Source organism: Ammodytes marinus, assembly GCF_949987685.1.
Source record: "Ammodytes marinus genome assembly, chromosome: 9".
Lineage (NCBI taxonomy): Eukaryota > Metazoa > Chordata > Actinopteri > Uranoscopiformes > Ammodytidae > Ammodytes > Ammodytes marinus.
Genome location: NC_137213.1, coordinates 13000384 through 13020392, shown reverse-complemented (window position 1 = coordinate 13020392; position 20009 = coordinate 13000384). Strand labels below are relative to the sequence as shown.

Below are 20009 nucleotides of genomic sequence, written 5' to 3'. Positions count from 1 at the left end.
TTTTCATTGAAATAAACCATAAAATATAAATAAAAATCGACAGTGCAAAATTAAAACAAGGTATTTCTTTAATAGGTCTATTTCTAAGCAGTCAAATGTTAGTTAGTCAAATGCAGTCCACAATTTAAAAACTAAATATAGCCTCTATTCTGTCTCAGATTATTTTTTAAATATAAACGTGACATCATTCATCTTTGTAAACAAGATGATCAATAGGTTTCAACAGAAAAGTATTACAGCATTTTCAAATTATTTAGGCAAATTATTAAAGTTAACTTGGTAACAGTTGTTACTTTGATTCATCATGATTTTTTCTATCACAGAATAAAAATTAGAAATGTCGTGACCACACACACAAACAGCTGGCAACTAAATAACATTGAAGACAGCATTTAAAATAAACATGCCTAAATAATTGTGTTTATTTACGGCGTTGGCTCAGTGTATTTTCTTATGGCTTCTCTGCAATTATAACAATGCTGCAGTTCAAACTTTAAAGGGGCAGTTCACTCAAATTAATTGAAGCGCTTCATTTCGGAATCAATGCAGCAACCAGTCGATCCAATTATATACTTACGTTTATTGATAAAGCAGGTTTTTGTCAATGACTAAAACATAATATCATGACGTCCATTTAGTAGCTGTTGATCATCTGTTGTCATGGAAATATACAGTAATGTTTTTATTGTGAGGCACTTTTTATATCAAGGACTTGTTGTTCTATGTTGTTGACAGTGGAAGTTGTGTAATCGTTTCCTTTAAATCATATTTAGTCCAAAAATATCTGTAAAGCCGAAATCTTACACTGGCAAATAATTAAAACTACTTTGAGTTGTTGATATCGCAACCCTCCTGTACATTTGGGTGAACTGCCCTTTAACACAAATATATGAAGGACAAAAGATATAGGATCTAATGCATAGTTGTAAAAAGGAGATTCACTCATTCAAAGGAAAAGTTTGACAATATTCGATTTTAACCATTTCTTGTTTGTGTGTTTTAACATGGAGCTGGAGTCAGGCTGCGATTAGCTTAGCATACAGGCTGAAGCATTGGGGTGGGGTGGGTCATATGTTTTCTGTTCGTGTACAGATAAAACAAATTATATATGTTAGATAGCAAGGCTTACAGTTGTTGATAGGTGTAACATTTTTTAAATACTTTATTAACAGCTAGGATTTAGCAGTGCCTTTTTTAGTATTTATGCTAAGCTAAACTAATTGTGCCCTGGCTCTTTCTTTGTATTTACCACAGACATAAAAGTTGACTTAAAATATGCCATTCAAAGTTCAGCCATCCAATGAATAAAATGTCTTTAAAAACCACAGTATCTATTTGTAATGATGGATGCTTTTAACAAAAGATTAAAACAATTATATTTAGCTTTTTTAGACAGAAATTCTAACATGTTCTTTTATACAATTAAAGATGCACCAAACTCCGCTCGGTTGCGATTCTGCACAGATTTTGTGCTCGAGTGTAAACAAGGTGAATTTATCTAACACACCTAAAGCCACAGCTAGGTGACAGTGCAGTTTGGTGACCAGTTAGTAAGAGGACTAATTCATCAAAGTGAAAGGTGCTGGGAAAAAGATTACAATAACTACATAAATTGTGTATAGTATCAGAACTTCTTGGCTTGCTCCTGTTAAACATCTCAGCTCCTATCTCAAAACTTAAACCTGAAATTACGAGAATGAGGTCGTAATTTTACAAGAGAAAATATATAATATATTGAGCGTGGAACATCTTTTGAAGTTACATTCTCAGTAAAATTCCGACTATATTCTCGTTATTTCATTTATTTAGTTTTCCTCAACATGGCCCACATAGTCCGTCGTAAACACTGGATAAATTGTGCAGGAAAAATGATAATAAAAACCGTCACGTGTTCAGCTCTGGTGTCGTAGTGGCAGGTTTTGGCGGGAATAAAATATGCAGGAGAATTTTACAGCAACAGTGATTACTTTGGTATTAGTGCATAGGTGCAGTTCTAGATACCAGAGCTGTGTAGTAATAATAATAATAAAAATAATAATATTATGAGGAGTATATACACATTCCTTGATATATTATAGTAACTATAGTGTCTATGTGGGGGCAGCAGGATCAGGTTAGGTCGACACTGAGGCCCTTCGCTGCTCGCTGTCCGCCAGGAGATGGAGTCAAGCCATATGCATCACAAGCTTATGTCTGCGTTCACGAGAAAACTACTTTTCCCTTCATTATAGACGACATCTGACGTACACAGTCCAGCTGAATGAAAGTAAAGCGTGTCTGTGTATCCTCCTGGTGGACTGTAGAGTCAAAGGAAGCTTCTTCTGTGTCTCGCAAAATGTGCAAAAAAAACGAGTTTGAACGAGTCAAAGTCGACCCGGTCCGAACGAACACAGTGTCCTCATCACATCCTCCTCCTCTGAGTGTTTTTGATTGAGTTCCTTTAATCTGCAACACAAACAATTTATCAGTCAGTAAGGGTCAGGGATATAGGAACAGTTCAAAATCACTTCTGGGCTTGTTTTAGAGAGAGTTAGCTAGGAAGATCGAAAGTACGCATATCTGCGCACTAATATTAAATTTAGCTTTGCCTATATACTGGGAACTGGTGAGTCACCGATCCAATTTGATAGCTGGATTTGGATATCTGCCGCTACTGAGCCCCTCTATGTTTCATGAGTATGAAGCTGGGGTCAATAGAGGTCGATCTTCTTATGTAACTCTCAAGTGAATATGTTTATTACCAATGTAGACTATTCCTTATCTTAAAGAGTTTACAATAAAACTAATATTAAATAAATAACAAATATGATGGACTGTTACCTTTTGACTTGTGAATCATCTTTAATCTTACAGCAGCATTTAAAGAAGAACCTTGGAGACAAAAAGAAACAAACCTCACACAGTTTTACAAGATCTCAGGATTTAACTATTGGGATAAAACAAAACCTTTCCTGTGTAGCGTGTTGTTTACCTGTGACTGGTCGATGACCAGCCAGCGCTCGGTGCTGGTCTGGACGTCCTGTCCGCTCAGAGGCTCCCGCAGACGCACCTTCAGCTCCACGCGGCCGCCGGTGGCTTTACGACCGTCCATCACCTGAGCAATGAGGGGCACATGATATTTACATGTTAGCAAGTTGTTTTGTTGGATTCAACTGAGGATATCAAACTCTAAATCTCTCTCTTTAATAATCTCTCTCATTCAGATTTGAACCATGGTATTGTGGCCTCTCACCTCGACGATCTCCCTGACTTCACTCTGCGTCTCCAGTTTGTCCAGCTTCACCAGCGCCGTGCCGATCGGCTTGTCGCTACGCAAAAACCCGCTAAGAGATAACACACACAGCGACATCATCACCATCGCAACCTCTACACCAGGGGTCACCAACCTTTTTGAACCTGAGGGCTACTTCATGGGTACTACGTCATACGAAGGGCACCCAGTTTGATACACTCTTCTGAAATAACAAATTTGTTCAGTTTGCCTTTAGTTATATATTATTATTAATGATTACTGATACTCATCTATGTGAAGACACTGATCATGTTAATGATTTCTCACAATAATGATCAACAATGACTTAAAAAAGGTGGGAAACAGATTATTATGCTATTTTTAGAACAGGCCTGCGGGCGCCTCATATGGTCCTTGCGGGCTACCTGGTGCCCGCGGGCACTGTGTTGGTGACCCCTGCTCTACACCTTAACACTGAACCGCAAGCTTTTCTTTAACTGCTCAGACGTAGTACATAACATACGTTGCTCACCACTTTGAGCAGCTGTGTGCGTGTGGGACTCACCCTTTGTGCAGCAGCTCCAGTTTGAGGCCTTTAGACGTCACCACCCTCCTGAAGCCGCGGTGGTTACGGTTGATCGACAGCGTGAAGCTCTGGTTGAATTCTGGAGGAAAGAAGAGATTTCAGATGAACAGATTCCTCGCTCAAAGTCATCTAAAACATAGATTATTAAAAAAATAACACAACTACTAAAGGCTTTTGCATTTTTCTACTTAAAAGTCTAAATGTATTAGTTCAAAAACCAATTAAGTGACCCAGCATCCATATTAACCTACACATTTAACCTATTTAAGTTTGATCTGTGAATCTTTCACATCTTACATGAAAACAACCATCAATACTTACCAATCACTGTTTTGGGAAAAGTTGAGCTTAAATATGTATTCATTTGTTATCAAATTGGTAAGATATTAAACAGGACGATAGATAACAATATGCTGCACAGTCTCCAGTACTTAAAAATATTCTGAAAATAAAAAAATATCTTCATGTGTTTGGGAACAAAATGTCACCGCAGATCTTCAGCTTCAGTAAATCCACGTTTGTTGGTTCAAACATACGACAAACGCACCAACGTACGGCGACGTCAGAGTCTCACCTGGGGAGTTGGTGTTCTTGATGACGGCTGTTTTGTGTTTCTGCGGCTGCTCCTGGAGGCAGCCAAACAAATAAACAAACACTTTAAAAAAATGAGAGAAGAAGAAGAAGGAGAAAACACTTCACCTGTGACACATTGAAAAACATCTTTGGTCAGAGTGTCTCACCGTGCTCGGATACGGGAAGTCAAACTTGACGTAGGCATCAAGATCGTTTGTTTGGATTCCTGGAGGAGAAAATGTGTCACAAAGCATCAACCAGGATGTGCTTTATATCTGTTTTTTTAAACCACATTTTCTAGAGCAATGTGTGAAGGATTTTAAACAGGTTTTATGGTTTATTTTTTACATCAGCAGCAAAGCAAGAAACAATCATCCTAAATCTTAATGATTTAACTACAGGTATAAAATAACTGTTGATTGTTTTTCCCGTTGTTTGCAGAAGCCATGCGGACATACTGCGCTGTGTGTATAAGGACTTAAAAGGTGTGAGGATGCTTGGTTTTTACCACTTGGAGCAGGAAGATTCATCCCTTTGACGATATCAACAACCATGTCCGTGCTGCTCAGCTCTGGAAATATTCTGAAAGGAGAAGAAATTCTTCATCAAAAAGGGGCTGATAAAAAACAATGATATATCAGACGAACACTCAGTGGCCAGATTAATAGGCAATACTGCAAAATCTAAAGCAACCCAACAAAACAGAGAGGCACCTATTTGCGGACCCATGGGGAGAGCGGAGCTCCACCGAAAATACGAAAACTTCTTCTTCGTTTTGTTTTACTGGCGGCGATCACCTAGCGGTGAAGCTTGGTGTACATCTTCCGAAATCCGTCTCTTTAATTCACAATTATCTCCAGTACGTCAATCACATAGAAATATAAACTCTTATAAATAAAACACAAAAAGTGCCACCACATTAAAATAAACAACTAATTTTAAAAAGTGGGGAGTGAAAGACATTAACGTCTGACACATACGGTGACAGTTTCCATTGTAGAGCCTGATTGATTTATTACCAGATCCCTTGTCCTCTAGTGATCACAGTTTTAATTATTATATAATTTCTATAGGCTATTTAAAGAGGCTCGTCTGTGACTTTGTGATCACGCAAGTGAACAGTAACGATCGCGTGCAGCCGCAGACTTATATTTCAACCTGTTCAGTGGCACAGACGTTAAACTCCTGTTAATAAATAAATAAATAAATAAATAATGTGATACATAGCCTACAATACAATAGGTTTATTAATCTGAATGTAATGCATGTTCACGATGTGTAAGGTGGCCGCATATGATCGGCACGAGGGCTGAGAACTACACTACTGATCAGATAAATGATCGATCAAACGTAAAATCATCAGGAAATGATAAAAACATCCCGATGGAGATTTCTATGGAGTGATTTTGCTTTAAACTGTACAGGTTCGCGTTGTGGCAGTGACACTTTCTTCAGTTGGAGCTGCAGCGTAAAGTGAAAACAAACTCAGAGTAGGTCGTCTAATCACCTGTCCAGCAGGTTAGACCCACGGCGTATGTTGCCGCAGTAACTGACTCTCGGTTGCCCTGAACCTGCTTCTTGAAACGAAAAACCGAGAGTTTCCACTAACTCAGAGCGAACAAACTCTGGGTTGCCTCAAAACCAGCTACGTGAAATAGCCCCCTGGCCAATAAAACAAAACGAAGAAGAAGGTAGCGTATTTCCGGTGGAGCAGTTTTCGTGTTTCCGGTGGAAAAGGTACTCTTGACAAAACAGCTTAACTATAAATTCAACCTTAACAAAGATGATAATCTTCAGTTTTGATTGACTCTGTAAAAGGTGTTAATTTAACTATTCATCTAACTGTCTGTTTATGAGCATGAATCCAGCCCCACCTGCGTTATTTGGGTTGTTTAGTGCGGGGTTCTGTTTAAGGTAGAATGTGGGATAATTAAATGTGATTAAAGACTAAACAATTTATATCAATAACTGCACATTTCTTTCAATCTTCTTACAATACCTTTATAACTAAATGAATCAGGACTACAGAAATCCTTTGCAATATAACTGTACTGTGCCCACCTGACAGTGTGGAAGGATCTCTCCTCAAAGTGATGGCTAGGAGGAGGCAGACCTTTGGACTGAGACAGCTTCAGGATGTCCAGACTCTTCTTGCAACTCGCCGCCATTTTCTCAAACCTGCAGCACAGACATCGTCATTTATTACATCGCATGGACAAGGTGTTCACTGTGTATTTTAAGGAATCTACTAATCAGGCGTTCAGTATAATCAAAGACAAAAAGAAAAGAAGACATAATAATTAGTTTTATCACAATATAATTGATAAATTCAAAATACAAATCATTTATCAGGTTAGAATAAAGTTATTCTTTATATAATTAATTGCATTTTTGTTTTGAATTTTGTCAAACTTTTAGCATCATTTTGGACTATGGTAACACATATTTGATAATGTATAGACTGGGTCATGGAATTATTTAACAAAAAGGATAAACTATTTAAAAGTGTATGTGTTGCTAATGGAAAAAGGTTGTTATTTGCAGCCGTAGTCTGCATGTGTTCTAACTGAGTTTGAGATTTGTTGTGACAGAGGAAGGCTCACTTTGTAGTTTCGCTGACGTTCCCCAGGTGAGTGAATTGCTTGGAGTGAGTCATGCATTTCTAAAAGGAGGAAAAAACAATGGAAGAAAAAACCTCAGACATCTCAAGGAACACGTTTGTTTTCACAGCAAGAAAAGAAGAAGAGTGTAGAGAGCAACCAGACTGGGAATAATAAATATATCTTTTTTTTTTGGCATCAGAACGTAATGTTCTGAAACTTATATAAATATATATACAGTCAAGTGCGAAAGTTTGTGAACCCCTTGAACATTTTGGAATTTTATTTATTTTTACCATTATTAATTCATTTTTATCAATACCAGTATTTTTTATATGAAATAACAGATGTTTGTTTATGAATTCAACATTTTTCTTTTCCAGAAATCAATTGTTAAAACAGATAAAACAAATTATTTGACGAATGTTGTATGTGCAAAAGTTTGTGAACCCTGAGCTGCATTGCTTAAATCGAGCAGGTTGACACAATCAGGTGGGCCAAATTGGTTGATGAAATAGACCAATGTAATGAGAGATCTTTAGGAAAGAAATTGGGTGGCACTAGATAAAACAGAGATAAAACCAGGTCAGTTTAGGCTCACCAAACTGAACCCATACAGGTCAGACATGCTAAAAGGGAAACAAATCTCAGAGGATCTCAGGAATAGAGTTTTGATGTTGCACATTTGTCTGGGGACAGTTATAAATTCATAAAAAAAAAATTTGAGCTCAATCGGTCCACCGTGAGGCAAATCATCTACAAATGGAGAGCTTTAAGAGTGACTTAACATCTGCCTAGAAGTGGACTTCCTTCAAAAATATCCTCAAGCGCCACAAGAAAAGTGATTTTTCAGGTAAAAGCCAACCCAAACATTACATCTGGAGATTTGCAGACAATTTGAAACCACCATTATTCACTTGGGAGAAGGTTCTCTTGGTGGTAGGCAGAATTGCATTTTTTCCCAAACATGGCAGTTTTGGTTATGACCAAACAGTTCAATTTTGGACTAATCTGTCCACAGAATAAGACTTCAGGTATCTCAAAGTGCTCTCAGGCAAAGTTGTGACAAGCAGTTTTGTTCTTTTTTGAGAGCAGAGGCTTCTTTAGCAACCCTCCCATGAAAGCCATTTTGACTGAGTTTTCTTCTTATTGTGGAACCATGCACATCTGTCCCAGATGCTGCAAGAGAGGTCTGCAAATCACTAGATGTAATGTTTGGGTTGGCTTTTAACTGAAAAATCACTTATCTTGTGACGCTTGTGGATATTTTTGAAGGAAGTCCACTTCTAGGCAGATGTTCAGTCACTCTTAAAGCTCTCCATTTGCAGATGATTTGCCTCACGGTGGACCGATGGAGCTCAAACTTTTTTTAAAATAATTTATAGCTGTCCCCAGACAAATGTGCAGCATCACAACTCTATTCCTGAGATCCTCAGAGATTTGTTTCCCTTTTAGCATGTCTGACCAGTATGGGTTCACTTTGGTGAGCCTAAACTGACCTGGTTTTATCTCTGTTGTATCTAGTGCCGCCCAATTTCTTCCCTAAAGATCTCTCACTACATTGGTCCATTTCATGACTCAATTTGGCCCATCTGATTGTGTTTACCTGCTCCATTTAAGCAATGCAGTTTAGGGTTCACAAACTTTTGATCATACAACAGTTGTCAAATAATTTGTTTTATCTGTTTTAACAATTTATTTCTGGGAAAGAAAAATGTTGAATTGATAAACAAACATCTGTTATTTCATATAAAAAATACTGGTATTGATAAAAATGAATTAATAATGGTAAAAATAAATAAAATTCCAAAATGTTCAAGGGGTTCACAAACTTTCGCACTTGACTGTATGTGTGTATATGTGTCAGAGAGCTGAAAATGTTTGATTTAAGAGGGAGTAAAGTTTCATTGCGGTGATGGAAAATATGAAAAAGAAAAATCTATCCTGTATGCACCATAAAGTTTTGTTTTTTTAGTTTTTTTCGCCATGTCACTTTAGGGGCTCCGTAGAAATACAATAATCGCTATAAATTACAACTAGTTTTTCTAGATTGTATGAGACCAGTGTTTCCCCCAGCGCTTTATAGCTAAGGCGGCCGCCTTAGCAACGCCAGCCTCCCGCCTTGACTACCAACCGACCGACCAAAAAAAAAAAAATTAAAAAAAAAATTAATTTAATTTTTTTTTTTTTTTTTTTTTTTTTTTTGTGCTGCACAATTAATGTACTAGCAAGCGCGATGTGTGTGTTGTGCATGGTCATAACTGCGCGAAAGGCCGCGATTTGCGGTAAAAAGCATGTGTCTCCAAGCGTTTCTCGATCAGCTGCTCTGTGTCTGCGGCTTTGCGCGCGACCGTACCGCACCACGCGCGACTACGGCATGCACGCGGGAGAGTTAAACGAGCAGAAGCAAACCGAGATTTAACTGGTGGCGATAATAAACGCAGTGCAATTCTATGGGGATATTTAGCTGAACAGAAAGAAGTGCTCTGCAAAGCTAGAATAGTTTAAGACTCCACATCACTGTGGCAACACAACCTATCAGCGCAGAGAAAAGTTTGAAGAAGGCATGAGAGTGATGGCCCAGGCAAGTTTCAGTAAGTGTTTACTGAAGTGCCACTAGGCCTACTGTCTTTGAAATGCATTTAGTCATTTTAAGGGGAAAACACATTGTATTTATTATTTAAAGTTATTTTTCAAACAGCATGCTAGTGTAGGCCAAGAAGATTTATTTTCTGAATCTTCAATGCTGCTTTATTTTTATGTTTTAAATTGGGAAATACATGTTCCAAAACGACCTCTGCTCTGTATTTAAAAATACATCAAGCAAGTAGGCTTAAAATAACCATTAATCGCACAACAGCCCCCATCCAAAAAGGGACTTTAAAAAGTTGTATTTGCACTTTTATGTGCATACACATGTTAAATGTATGGTCCATTATTTATATTTAGTGTGTCTGTATAGTATTGCACCAAAACAGTAGAAGTTTTCTTTAATTGTGCTTTGTACTGTCTGTACGTTTACACATAATTTGTACCTGCACATAGCAAACAAAATTGCACAACTGTAAGGTCAGCGTCTGTTTTATTTTTGTATTCAAATAAACAGTTGTTTATTTCTTTACGGCGCATTGGCATCTTTGAGCAAAATACCCCTAAAATTTTCGTCACTGCCCCTGACACGGGGCAGTGACCACCTTGACTAAGACATTTTCTGGGGGAAACACTGGAGACTTAATATCAGGATTGAAGAGTTCTGTGTTATTCTGTCAATCTTATCACTAACTACCACTAACTCAATCATGGACGTCCTGCAGTGTTTACCTCGTGCTGCTCTTTGAGGATCTTGGCCAGTTGTGTGTAAAGCTGCTCGGCTTTCTCTGAGATCTGCACGTCGCTGTGATGAACCAGGATGAAGTCATCATCCTCGTCACCAGGGGGCGACGGCACCTAAAGGTTCAACACAGAGAGAGAGGGGAGGGGTCAGGCCAGGGTAGGGTGGGTCAGGCCAGGGTGGGACCAACAAGACTACTCATCTACACTTCCCCAAAACTTTACATAGCTCAAAGTATATTTTGTCAGAATTGCTTTTTGGAATCAGAAATATTTTATTGATACCCGAGAAGTTGATTGACGTTACAGTTTTGACATTCCTAGATAAGATATAAACAAAGGGTATAAAGAAATGATGATGATTTCGTCAACAAAGTAACGAAACTTATATGATAATGACAATGACTGAAATCATATTAATAATCCCCCTTAAAATCCTTCTGCCTTCTCACCGTGCTGATGTCCACAGATCTGCCGCTGCGTGCTGCCTCGATCATGGAGTCGAAGCCCTTTGCGGTGCGGAGTAAAGCCTTGGCCTGCTCCATGTCGTTCTTCTGTTTGGCCTGCAGCGCCGCCTTCATGTACTGCTTCTTCCTGCCTTCAAGGAACTCCAGCTGCTGGACCGCTGGAGGACCGAGAGATAGACAGACAGACAGTCAAACGTAAAACAACTTTTAGGGCAGGCTTTGTATTTTATTTTTTACTTTTTGATGTACTAATTTTAATTTTTTTAACTTTTAACTTTTTAATTATTATTTTTTATTTAAACTTTTTGATTAATTTATTTTTGTAATGTTTTTTTTCCTGTGGGATTATTTGCTTTTTTTGCTTTTGCTTTTTTGTATTCTTTTCAAAAAGTGTCAATTATTGTTTCATATACTTGTTAATGTGTAAAAATAAAAAAACATTTTTTCCTCTGTTACAGTTAATTAGCACATGACTGTGCTGCTGCTGCCTTACGTGACACACAGCTGAATGCTCAGTGTCAGACTGCAGATAAGATTCATTAGAAGATAAAAGGTACATTTGTATAATTCAACTATTAAAATTTTCCCAAAACATTCAAATTAGGTGATGAAGTAACTGATACCATGTGTACAAGCTTTAATATAACAGCAAAACATATATACAGTAGGTGCAAATGGTCACTTTGGAGAAACTGGAGCCAGAGGTAGTTTGTCCCCTTTTGCTTGAAAAAGGACTGAAAAGATTAAACAATCAACCAATAGTTGTGTACTTGTGTTTGTGGACAGACCTGTAGGTGAGAGTCCCTCCCTGCTGGAGGTCCTGTCAGGTGAAGGTGATGGAGTCCTCTTCCTTCCCTGTCCTGCAGACGGGACGTCCAGCGTCGGCTTCTTTGGCACTTCTGGAGCCGCAGGCTTAGACTGCAACAAACACAAAACAATGGATCAACAATTCAACCACAAACATCTTATTAAAATAAAATATAATGTACAAGCCAAGTACATTTATATAGCTGAATTCAGACAGAAGGCAATTCAAAGTCCTTAATGGGGAATACAAATAAATTAGAAAATAAGACATAATAAAAATAAAAAACAAAGCCTGGCACAAAAATTGCATAAATTGCATTTAAAAGACAATAAAAACGAGGAAATAAAAAGTTATAGGTTAGAGGGCAAGCAGAAAAGTATTCAGCTTTGGTTTAAAAGAGCCGAGAGTTGCAGCAGACCTCAAGTTTTGTGGGAGTTTGTTCCAAATATGTGGTGCATACAAACTGAAACAGTTTTGATAGCCCACCTCTTTCTCCTCTTCCTCTTCTTCTTCTTCGTCTGCTATTTCTACAGCTTCAGTGGATGTGAGTTTATCGGCCGCCTGTAGAGCAGCGACGAACCCCTGCTCAGCTCCGGTCCCCTTCTGACCCGGGATCGGTGGAAAACCTAAAAGATAAAAAGCAAGTTTGCACAACACATCTTTAACAATAGGATCTGCAAAATCATGTTATGTGGCACTGGTACAATTTTACAGAGCTGAATGTAACTTAGAAAATAACTCTTCCAACATGGACAACAAAAAAATCTCACCTGGGGGAACCGGCAGCTCCTCAAAGTTGACGGCTTTTCCTGCTTTGTGCGATCGGATGGCACTCTGGTATTGCTGCAGGAAGACAGACAGAGACAGTTCATTTTCATACAGCAGTTTTGTTTATGTAAAGTATGTTTTGGAGAACAGTGCCATTATTTCACTATCAAAATCTTAAACATAAAGGTATAAAGAATATAAACAAGAACATATTATATGGTCTTAGTGGTCCCTAATACGTTTTTCTTTAATTGTTTGCTGAAAAAAACTTTCAGATAATTTATTGTACTATGCTGATGTTCAGCTAATCTCACAATGGCCTATTTTTTAAAAAGAGCTGCAGCTCCCCTCGTAAATATACAATCTTTGAGCTCCCCCGCCCCCTGTCCAGAAGCAAAGCCAGATACGCCTCGCCCTCTGTCTGTCAGGGCCGTGGACCAATAAGAAATAGGGGTGTGGGCTGCACAGTGGAAGCTTCTGGCTTTCCAGTTTTTGAGGTCAGAAAAGGGGAGAATTCTGACTGGAGTATATTGGGGGGGAGGGGTGGGGGTTTCAGAAAGGGGGAGTGAGAAAAGGAGAGATTGTTATTTTTTTAAATATTTTGGCAGTCACTAGGCACACCTTGGATCCATAGATATGTTAGAACACATTTAAAAAGTGCATTTAGCATAATATAATAATAATATAGCATAACTAATGCTCCAATTCTTCTCAATTTTATGCATACATATATATAGATATGTATTTATAGATAGATAGATAGATAGATAGATAGATAGATAGATAGATAGATAGATAGATAGATAGATAGATAGATAGATAGATAGATAGATAGATAGATAGATAGATAGATAGATAGATAGATAGATAGAAAATAGTTCAAGCTAACTAATTTAAAAAGCTAAACATATAAATACTAAGTACATTCTACATTTCATATTTTGCAATAACATAAAACGGGTATAGCGATGCGATAATAAACACGTAGAATGGCCGAGCCTGAAAAACGTCAGTAGGAGGGTCTCTGTCTCCTTGTACCTTGGCGATGCGGTCGTGCATGCGGGCCTTGCGGTCGTCTCCACTGGCTTTGGCCTGATTAGAGGCTTCCACATACTTGGCTCGTCGCTGCTCCAGAGCCTCCAGCACGTCTTTAGGAGCTGATGGGGCTGCAGGGGTGGGAGGGGCTGAGGGAGTGAGGCGATTTGACAGTAAACAAGAGTTGATTTGAGATTGTATTAATACTACAGCCACACTGAGGCTGTATTCAGGGACATCAGGTCAGTAAGCTAAGAAGGTATTATATTTGTATATTTAATTAAAGGCAACTGGGGCTAATTATTTTCTTGAAGTGAAGATTCACCAGAAGAACAGTTTTTTTTTTCCACCTGGTCAAAAATAAACTTACTGTCCTTTTGTTCACTTACTTTTGTACGCCTGTTTACTTATTTAACATAAAACCACTAAAATAAAAGTTTCAAAAACTGACTGTTACTTATTTTCTATAGATTTTTATTGGAGTTTATTACCTGGAGCTGCTGCGGCCGGTTGGGTGACCTGTATGTTTGGCACAGGCGGAGCTTCCTTCAATGGAGCAGAGACTTCTGTACCTACAACACAATAACACCAGATTAACAAACTGAATATTTTTGTTAAAACAGTTTACTTCTTACTCAGATATATCCAGGAATATCATCTTATTTTTTTGCTATTTTCTGAATATATTTTTTAGATTAAGCTACTGTAATTCTTTACAATAAATAAATATAATCCAGGGTTTGTGTTGAAACCATTTCAAATATCTATCATTTGGCTGGGACGATTATTTATAATTGAGCATTATTCAGCTGCACAGTGACTAACAACTAAAGGACCTGTTTTTTTAATTAATCAAAAGTTGAAATAGTTTTTTTTCTTGCTTATTTAAATGAAAGCATGCTATTGCAGTGCTACTGACCCTGTCCTGGAGATGGAGGAAGGCCACTCAGGTCGACTGCTTGTCCTTTCTCTAAAGCCTCAATCACTGCATCGAACGTCTGCACACAAAAAAACACAAACATAAAGATGCTTTGTCAACTTCCAGATAGTTGGCAAGTTCCACATTCTTGAGCGAGGAATCCTGCAGTCAGAAAATGTAGCAACTGCTCAGACAACAGACTGCACAAATTATCAAAATTATATTTTTCAGAAAGAAAATCACAAACGTCATGAATATGGATGTTTTTCTTTGACAATAATCGAGTAAGGGATAGAGATAAAAAATTCAATATGCCTTGTCGCACAGATGCAGCAGCTGCTGCTACATTCCGACAGTAGAAACTTGCTCTGCTCAGCAAAATAGTTGGAATTCTGCTTCCAGCAGAAACAAGGCTTTGTTATGTGCATTCAACTCATAGCAATATTAAAATGGTACATAAACCGTAACAGACAGAATCAAGATATATTTTTTTACAACTACAGTTGTAGCTAAACAACCTTCTATTTTCTTCAATGATAAGGGAAAGACCATAGTGATTTATCCTGCTCTTATTGTACACTACATTGTGTGCATAAGCTTGTAAATAGCATCAAAACTATTGTTTTTGCACCAATAAAATTAAAAATTAATAATTGTGATGTTTTTTTCTTAATTTTATTAAAAGAGATAAATCCTACAGATTTTTCAAGGAAGCCGACACAATATTTTACTTGTCCACTATTAAACACATTTTCCCAGTTTAACTTACTGACATTCACAGGGAGCCAAATGTTGCACAAAACAAAACAAAATAATTTTTAGGAGATTCAAATATATGCAAAACACAACAAAACTGAAACAAGGTTTTAAACAAATCACTCAGCACTGCGGCCTTTCTGCTCACCTTGCTGGTCTTGAAGTAAAGCTTGGCTTGCTCCACGTCTCCCTGCTTCTTGGCTCTCAGCGCTGCCATCTTGTATTCTTTCTGTCTCTCCAAGAGCAGCGTCTTCGTCGACTCGTCGGCTGCGTATTCAGGGGACAGAAACACAGAACAATCACCACAGTGAAAGGCATTCAATCACAATCACATACATTTGTCAATACATTTGTCACTGAAAACTCAGAGCTAACCCAAAAAAATTAACTCCACTAAATGTTTCACCATTACTGATATATACAAGACAGCCAGGAAATCCCATTGTCGTCAATAACATCTACATTTTAAAGCCACTATATTTTAGTCTTTGAAAATGCAATTAACCAATATGTCGCAGTAACACATCCTGGACGCAAATTTTTTGATAATTATTGAAATGTGTTTGTAGTTTGTTACTGATAGTGATGGTGTAAATGTAGTCTCTTGATAGTAAACAAGTGAAGTTTATGCTTTTAAATTAATGACCTCCTGTCTGTGGCTGGTCGGCGGTTTCCTCCATCAGTTCCTCTGGAGATGTGACCATGCTGCTGCTGCTCAGTGCGGGCGCAACGGAGGAAGTGGACTGCTCTTCTTCACTAGTCGGGGTGAGTATCTCTGGAGTATTGGGTGATGTAGTTTCCTCTGACTGATCCTGCTGGTCTGAGGGAGTGGTGGACTTAACACGCGGCGGTACGGGCGGAGCAGGACGGTGGGGTACAGCTGGGGGAGGGTTAGGGTCACTCGGGGCTCCGCTGGCCACGGGAGGAGGAATCTCTGCCTCGCTCACCGGTCGACCCTTCTTCACAGCTGCCAACATCGTCTCTAGAGTCTGTGAAAAGCAACAGCAACAATCAAATATTATCTCCAATTATTTAGGAGGTCTGGAATTAAGAGTTAAAGCGCAGTGCAAATTATAACCACAACTATGGAACCAGAGAATTAGTAAAAAAAAATATCTTAAAGAATGGGTTCTGAGAGCTGAATTAAAAGATGAAAATAAATGTGTAGCTCCTGGGCATGTTTAGCGTTAATCACGCAATCTACATAGGCCGTTGAGGAATTGACTGTAAAAAACATAGTTTTGGTTTGGGAATTCGAAAGTGGTACTCGATTACTCCTTTTAAAAAGATCCTAACCCAACCATAGACTTTATATAAAAGAACCCAACTGATCCCTGACCCATTTTTATCTCAGTTACAGCTGATTGCCTGCAACATTATATTGTTCCTTTTGCATACGATGACGAGAATAAAGTATCTTGTGTCTTAACAATAAAAGGCCGTAATTCTTCTGTAAACGTTGCTGTAGTTCTGCACCTTAAGCGAACAGCATTAGTCTTCATCAGGGAAGTAGTTTCACTGACCTTGAGGCCGCGGTCATATCTGCGGGCTTTGGAGGTCTCCCCCGCTGCCTTGGCGTTTTGTGAGGCCGTCCTGTACATGGCGGCTCTCTCCTCCAGCGTGTGTTGGAGGCTGCCGGGCGCCGCCGAGCTGGGGGCCGTCACTTCCTGCTTCACCATAACAACAAAGCAGGTGCTAGTGTCAACTGTCAACGTTATCTGAAAACTGCTGGTTAATTTAATGCTGGGTCAAAGAACTACTCAAGGCTACCCAAGGCAAGGCAACTTTATATGGCACATTTCGTACACAAAGGCAACCCAAGTGCTTCACAATAAATCATCAAACAATCAACAATCAAACAACAGAAGTATACAGTTGAATAAAAAACGATTTAAAAAGCTAAGTTACTCAGCACGCAGAACTGTGGGAGGAAGACCTAAAGTATATGTACATTGACATAAATTAGAGGAGTAAATTAAACTGGTTTGGAATGTCTACATATAGCTTTTTAAAATCTAAACACAAGAGCCTCATTTCCACAGAGCGGTACAGCTTGGTTCGGAACAGGACACATTTATTCCAATTTTCCACTGTTAAAAGTCTGGAAGGGAACCAAAATCAGCGAACCGTGCCGTACCTATTTTGGTTGGCAGTGGAAACCCAAGCTAGATCTAGGGTTAGCGTTCCATACCAAACCGAACTGTACTGCTCGGTGGAAACAAGGTAAAATAATTCAAGTATTTCAAGTAGACCTAAACCCAGGTGGGAATATTCTCAGGAAATTAAAGTTGAAGGAGCGTTTAAAGGAATGCAAAAACTCACCTCAAGTTCATCTATTCCACATGTTATCAATAAAACAACTATTGTTCGGAGATCAAGTTTATATTTACAATTACAGTATTAACAAAAAAAAAAGGCAACCACTTTTGTAAACCTGGAGAAGGCAATGAGGACAAATATGTCTGCCCTTCCCTGCTGTTACCGGGAACAGCTACATTTTTCCGTCATTTGACACTTATTTTGGCGACTGAGGGTGTACATTACAATGCTGGCAGAAAGAGGTTTGTGTTGTACCTGTGCCTGGCGGGACTCTAGTGTTTCAGCTTTAGAAGATTCAGCAGAGGACTCAGAGGAAACAGTTACAGCGTCCTCTTCTTCACCCACCACTTCCTGTAGCTCTGCCTGTGTGGGGAAATATACAGTAACCAATCAACAGCCAGATTTGAAGAGTCATACGAATGTCTGGATTTCAGAAGTGCAGAGTGTATAGCCAGTTTTCATTTTTTTGTGAAACGTGCAGTTGTTTGACTAATGAAAGTACTGCGTAAACCCAAGTGTGCAGATGAAACTTAAGACAAATAAACTTGTGTTGTTTATCTTATTTGTCAAATCTTTGTGCGGAGACTGATGGCTGATGGTTCAAAAGTTTTATTTTGATTGCTCAACTGTAAAGAATAAAATATTTGTTGAATGACAGAATTAGGTTTATACAGTCACTTGAATTAAACTTGTGTCTGTTAAATAAATAAAAAATTCCCATAATCTTTCATTCTCAGCCCTAAGCATGAGAGCAAGCAGATGAATATAAAACACCACCAACCAATAGATCTTCATCGTCCTCCAGGTCACCGTCATCCTCCTCATCATTGAAGTCCTTCATGCACTCATCGGCCATTCTAGCGATGTCTTCCATGGGCAGCGGGCCTACGACACAAATATAACGTTATGTATCCGACTGCAGTGCATCATGTACTGTATTTGTTGTGCTTATGATAAAAAGAAAACATACAATTTAAATAGTAGTCCAATCATGGCACTAACTGCTCATTACTTGAAATTATTTCCACTTCACTCACTTTTTCCCTTCTGCTTTGCTCTGCGTCCAGCACCATTGTTATCCCCGGTGATCGCAGCGAGTTCAGCCTCCAGGTCGGGATCGTCCAGATTATCATCCATACCCGCCATCATCTCCTCGGGGTTCAGGTCCACAAACAGACCCATCTGAAACACGGAAGGAAAGGAACAACTTGTGACAGCTATTTTTAGTCTTTTTTTTTCTTTTAACTTGACTTTTTATGGGTGTAATGTGGAATCTCCAGGAATAGCATGGTGCTGCTACAGGTCGGCATTTTTGATTATTTCCTGCTCTTTTCATAAAGCGTGCTGTGTGGTTTACTACAGCATTGTGTAACCTTACACATAATACCAATGACAAAAATAATACAAAGTATACAAAATAAGTGAAATATAACGTAAAGTAAATGCAATAAGGCAGTGCCTCAGAAAGAATCTGTAATGTTGACAAGTCATATTGCACATTGAAGTACTAGTATTACACAGCACAGTGACCATAACATCTCCTTCATAATATTCAAACGTGATATTGAGGTTGAAAATACTGATAATGGCGCAAAGTAATAGCCTTGTTTACCTGTTTGGCTGCAGCTGCGCCGTGGCCCCTGGGCTGCGGTGCTCTCTTCTTTTTACCAAACATACTGTTGGTGGTGTTGTTGTTGTTGTTGTTGTTTGACAAACCCCCACGCGACACTCATGTGATCCAAAACTACAAAAACACACAAACACACACACAAAAATGTTGTGACGTTTCCTCACCTGCGACTTAGGAAATGCCATGCCTCGAAGTAGTGGTGAACATCATGTGAGCTATTGTCAGGTGGCTCCCAAACATGACAGTGAGCGGTTACCAGCGACGTTAGCCGAGCGGCTAGCTGTTAGCTATACATATCTCCTTATTAACTCGAAAAGTTTCTTAATGAGGAAGAAAATGAGCGTTACCGTCACTGTTGGCAACCATTTTATCTAGCGTTGAAAGCGTGAGTGTATTTACCTGCTCCTTCACCACTTCATCTGGTAATTTTCAGAGGAACAGTTTCATTTCTGTGGTTTGACGGTTTGACAGGGTAATGGATTTGGTTGAGTACGCATGCGCAGAGCCAAGTCTTTGTGAAGGTTATGCCCTGCATCAGGTCTGCCAGGCTGTCCTGTCTCCTATTGTATGGACCATAGACATTGGCTGTGTCTTGATTCAGAGACCACGCACTTGGTAGGACGCAGTCTCGCGGTCTATGAAGGCTATAGCCTATGAAGGCCGATTTTAAGGCCGGTTTTAAGGCCAACGAGCCTTGTTAAACGAGACGGTCTCCGCAGGTCTCCGTTTACGAGCATTTCCGGTTTACGTAACAAGCCGTTACCTTGCGTGACGACTCGTATGAAGGTATTATTGTAGCATAAGTCTTTAGCACGTGTAACTGCAGATTTTGAATGCGTAAACTGAAGTCACAAATGTGTAACAGTAGATTTGAAGTCGTAAATATTTGTTTTGCATGTGTACTCCAAAGTCACAAATGTGTAACAGTAAATTTGAAGTCGTAAATATTTTTTCTACCATTGTGGACACAAAATAGGGGCTACGAG

The 20009-nt window shown here is 38.9% G+C and overlaps 1 protein-coding gene across 3 annotated transcripts; it reads right to left on the bottom strand.

Moving 5' to 3' along the window:
* Window positions 1-45: 45 nt before the first annotated feature.
* Window positions 46-19493, bottom strand: cc2d1b (coiled-coil and C2 domain containing 1B). 3 transcript variants are annotated; one of them, XM_080034385.1, is made up of 26 exons: window positions 19423-19493; window positions 19006-19137; window positions 18431-18575; window positions 18175-18278; window positions 17649-17756; window positions 16598-16744; window positions 15721-16063; window positions 15223-15341; window positions 14319-14397; window positions 13891-13971; window positions 13403-13548; window positions 12367-12439; window positions 12083-12222; window positions 11577-11706; window positions 10774-10946; window positions 10313-10438; window positions 6995-7053; window positions 6453-6569; window positions 4900-4973; window positions 4559-4617; window positions 4393-4444; window positions 3798-3897; window positions 3233-3323; window positions 2972-3094; window positions 2821-2871; window positions 46-2445 (listed from the first exon to the last, which is right to left on the bottom strand). In XM_080034385.1, the coding sequence occupies exons 2-25, from the start codon at window positions 19066-19068 to the stop codon at window positions 2860-2862; spliced, it is 2664 nt and encodes an 887-aa protein (XP_079890511.1). In that variant the 5' UTR covers window positions 19069-19137; window positions 19423-19493; the 3' UTR covers window positions 46-2445; window positions 2821-2859. The 3 variants fall into 3 exon arrangements, with proteins under 3 accessions (XP_079890511.1, XP_079890512.1, XP_079890513.1); XM_080034386.1 differs by having other exon boundaries at window positions 16598-16741; XM_080034387.1 differs by lacking the exon at window positions 19006-19137 and adding an exon at window positions 19188-19343 and having other exon boundaries at window positions 19423-19470.
* Window positions 19494-20009: the final 516 nt, after the last annotated feature.

Coding starts and splice junctions, on each gene's coding strand:
- cc2d1b (XM_080034385.1), bottom strand. CDS start 19,068: ATGTTTGGTAAAAAGAAGAGAGCACCGCAGCCCAGGGGCCACGGCGCA. Junction 12,440..13,402: donor TGCACGACCGCATCGCCAAG/GTACAAGGAGAC, acceptor GTCTTCCTGCAG/CAATACCAGAGTGCCATCCG. Junction 10,439..10,773: donor GATCTGTGGACATCAGCACG/GTGAGAAGGCAG, acceptor TTGAACCTTTAG/GTGCCGTCGCCCCCTGGTGA.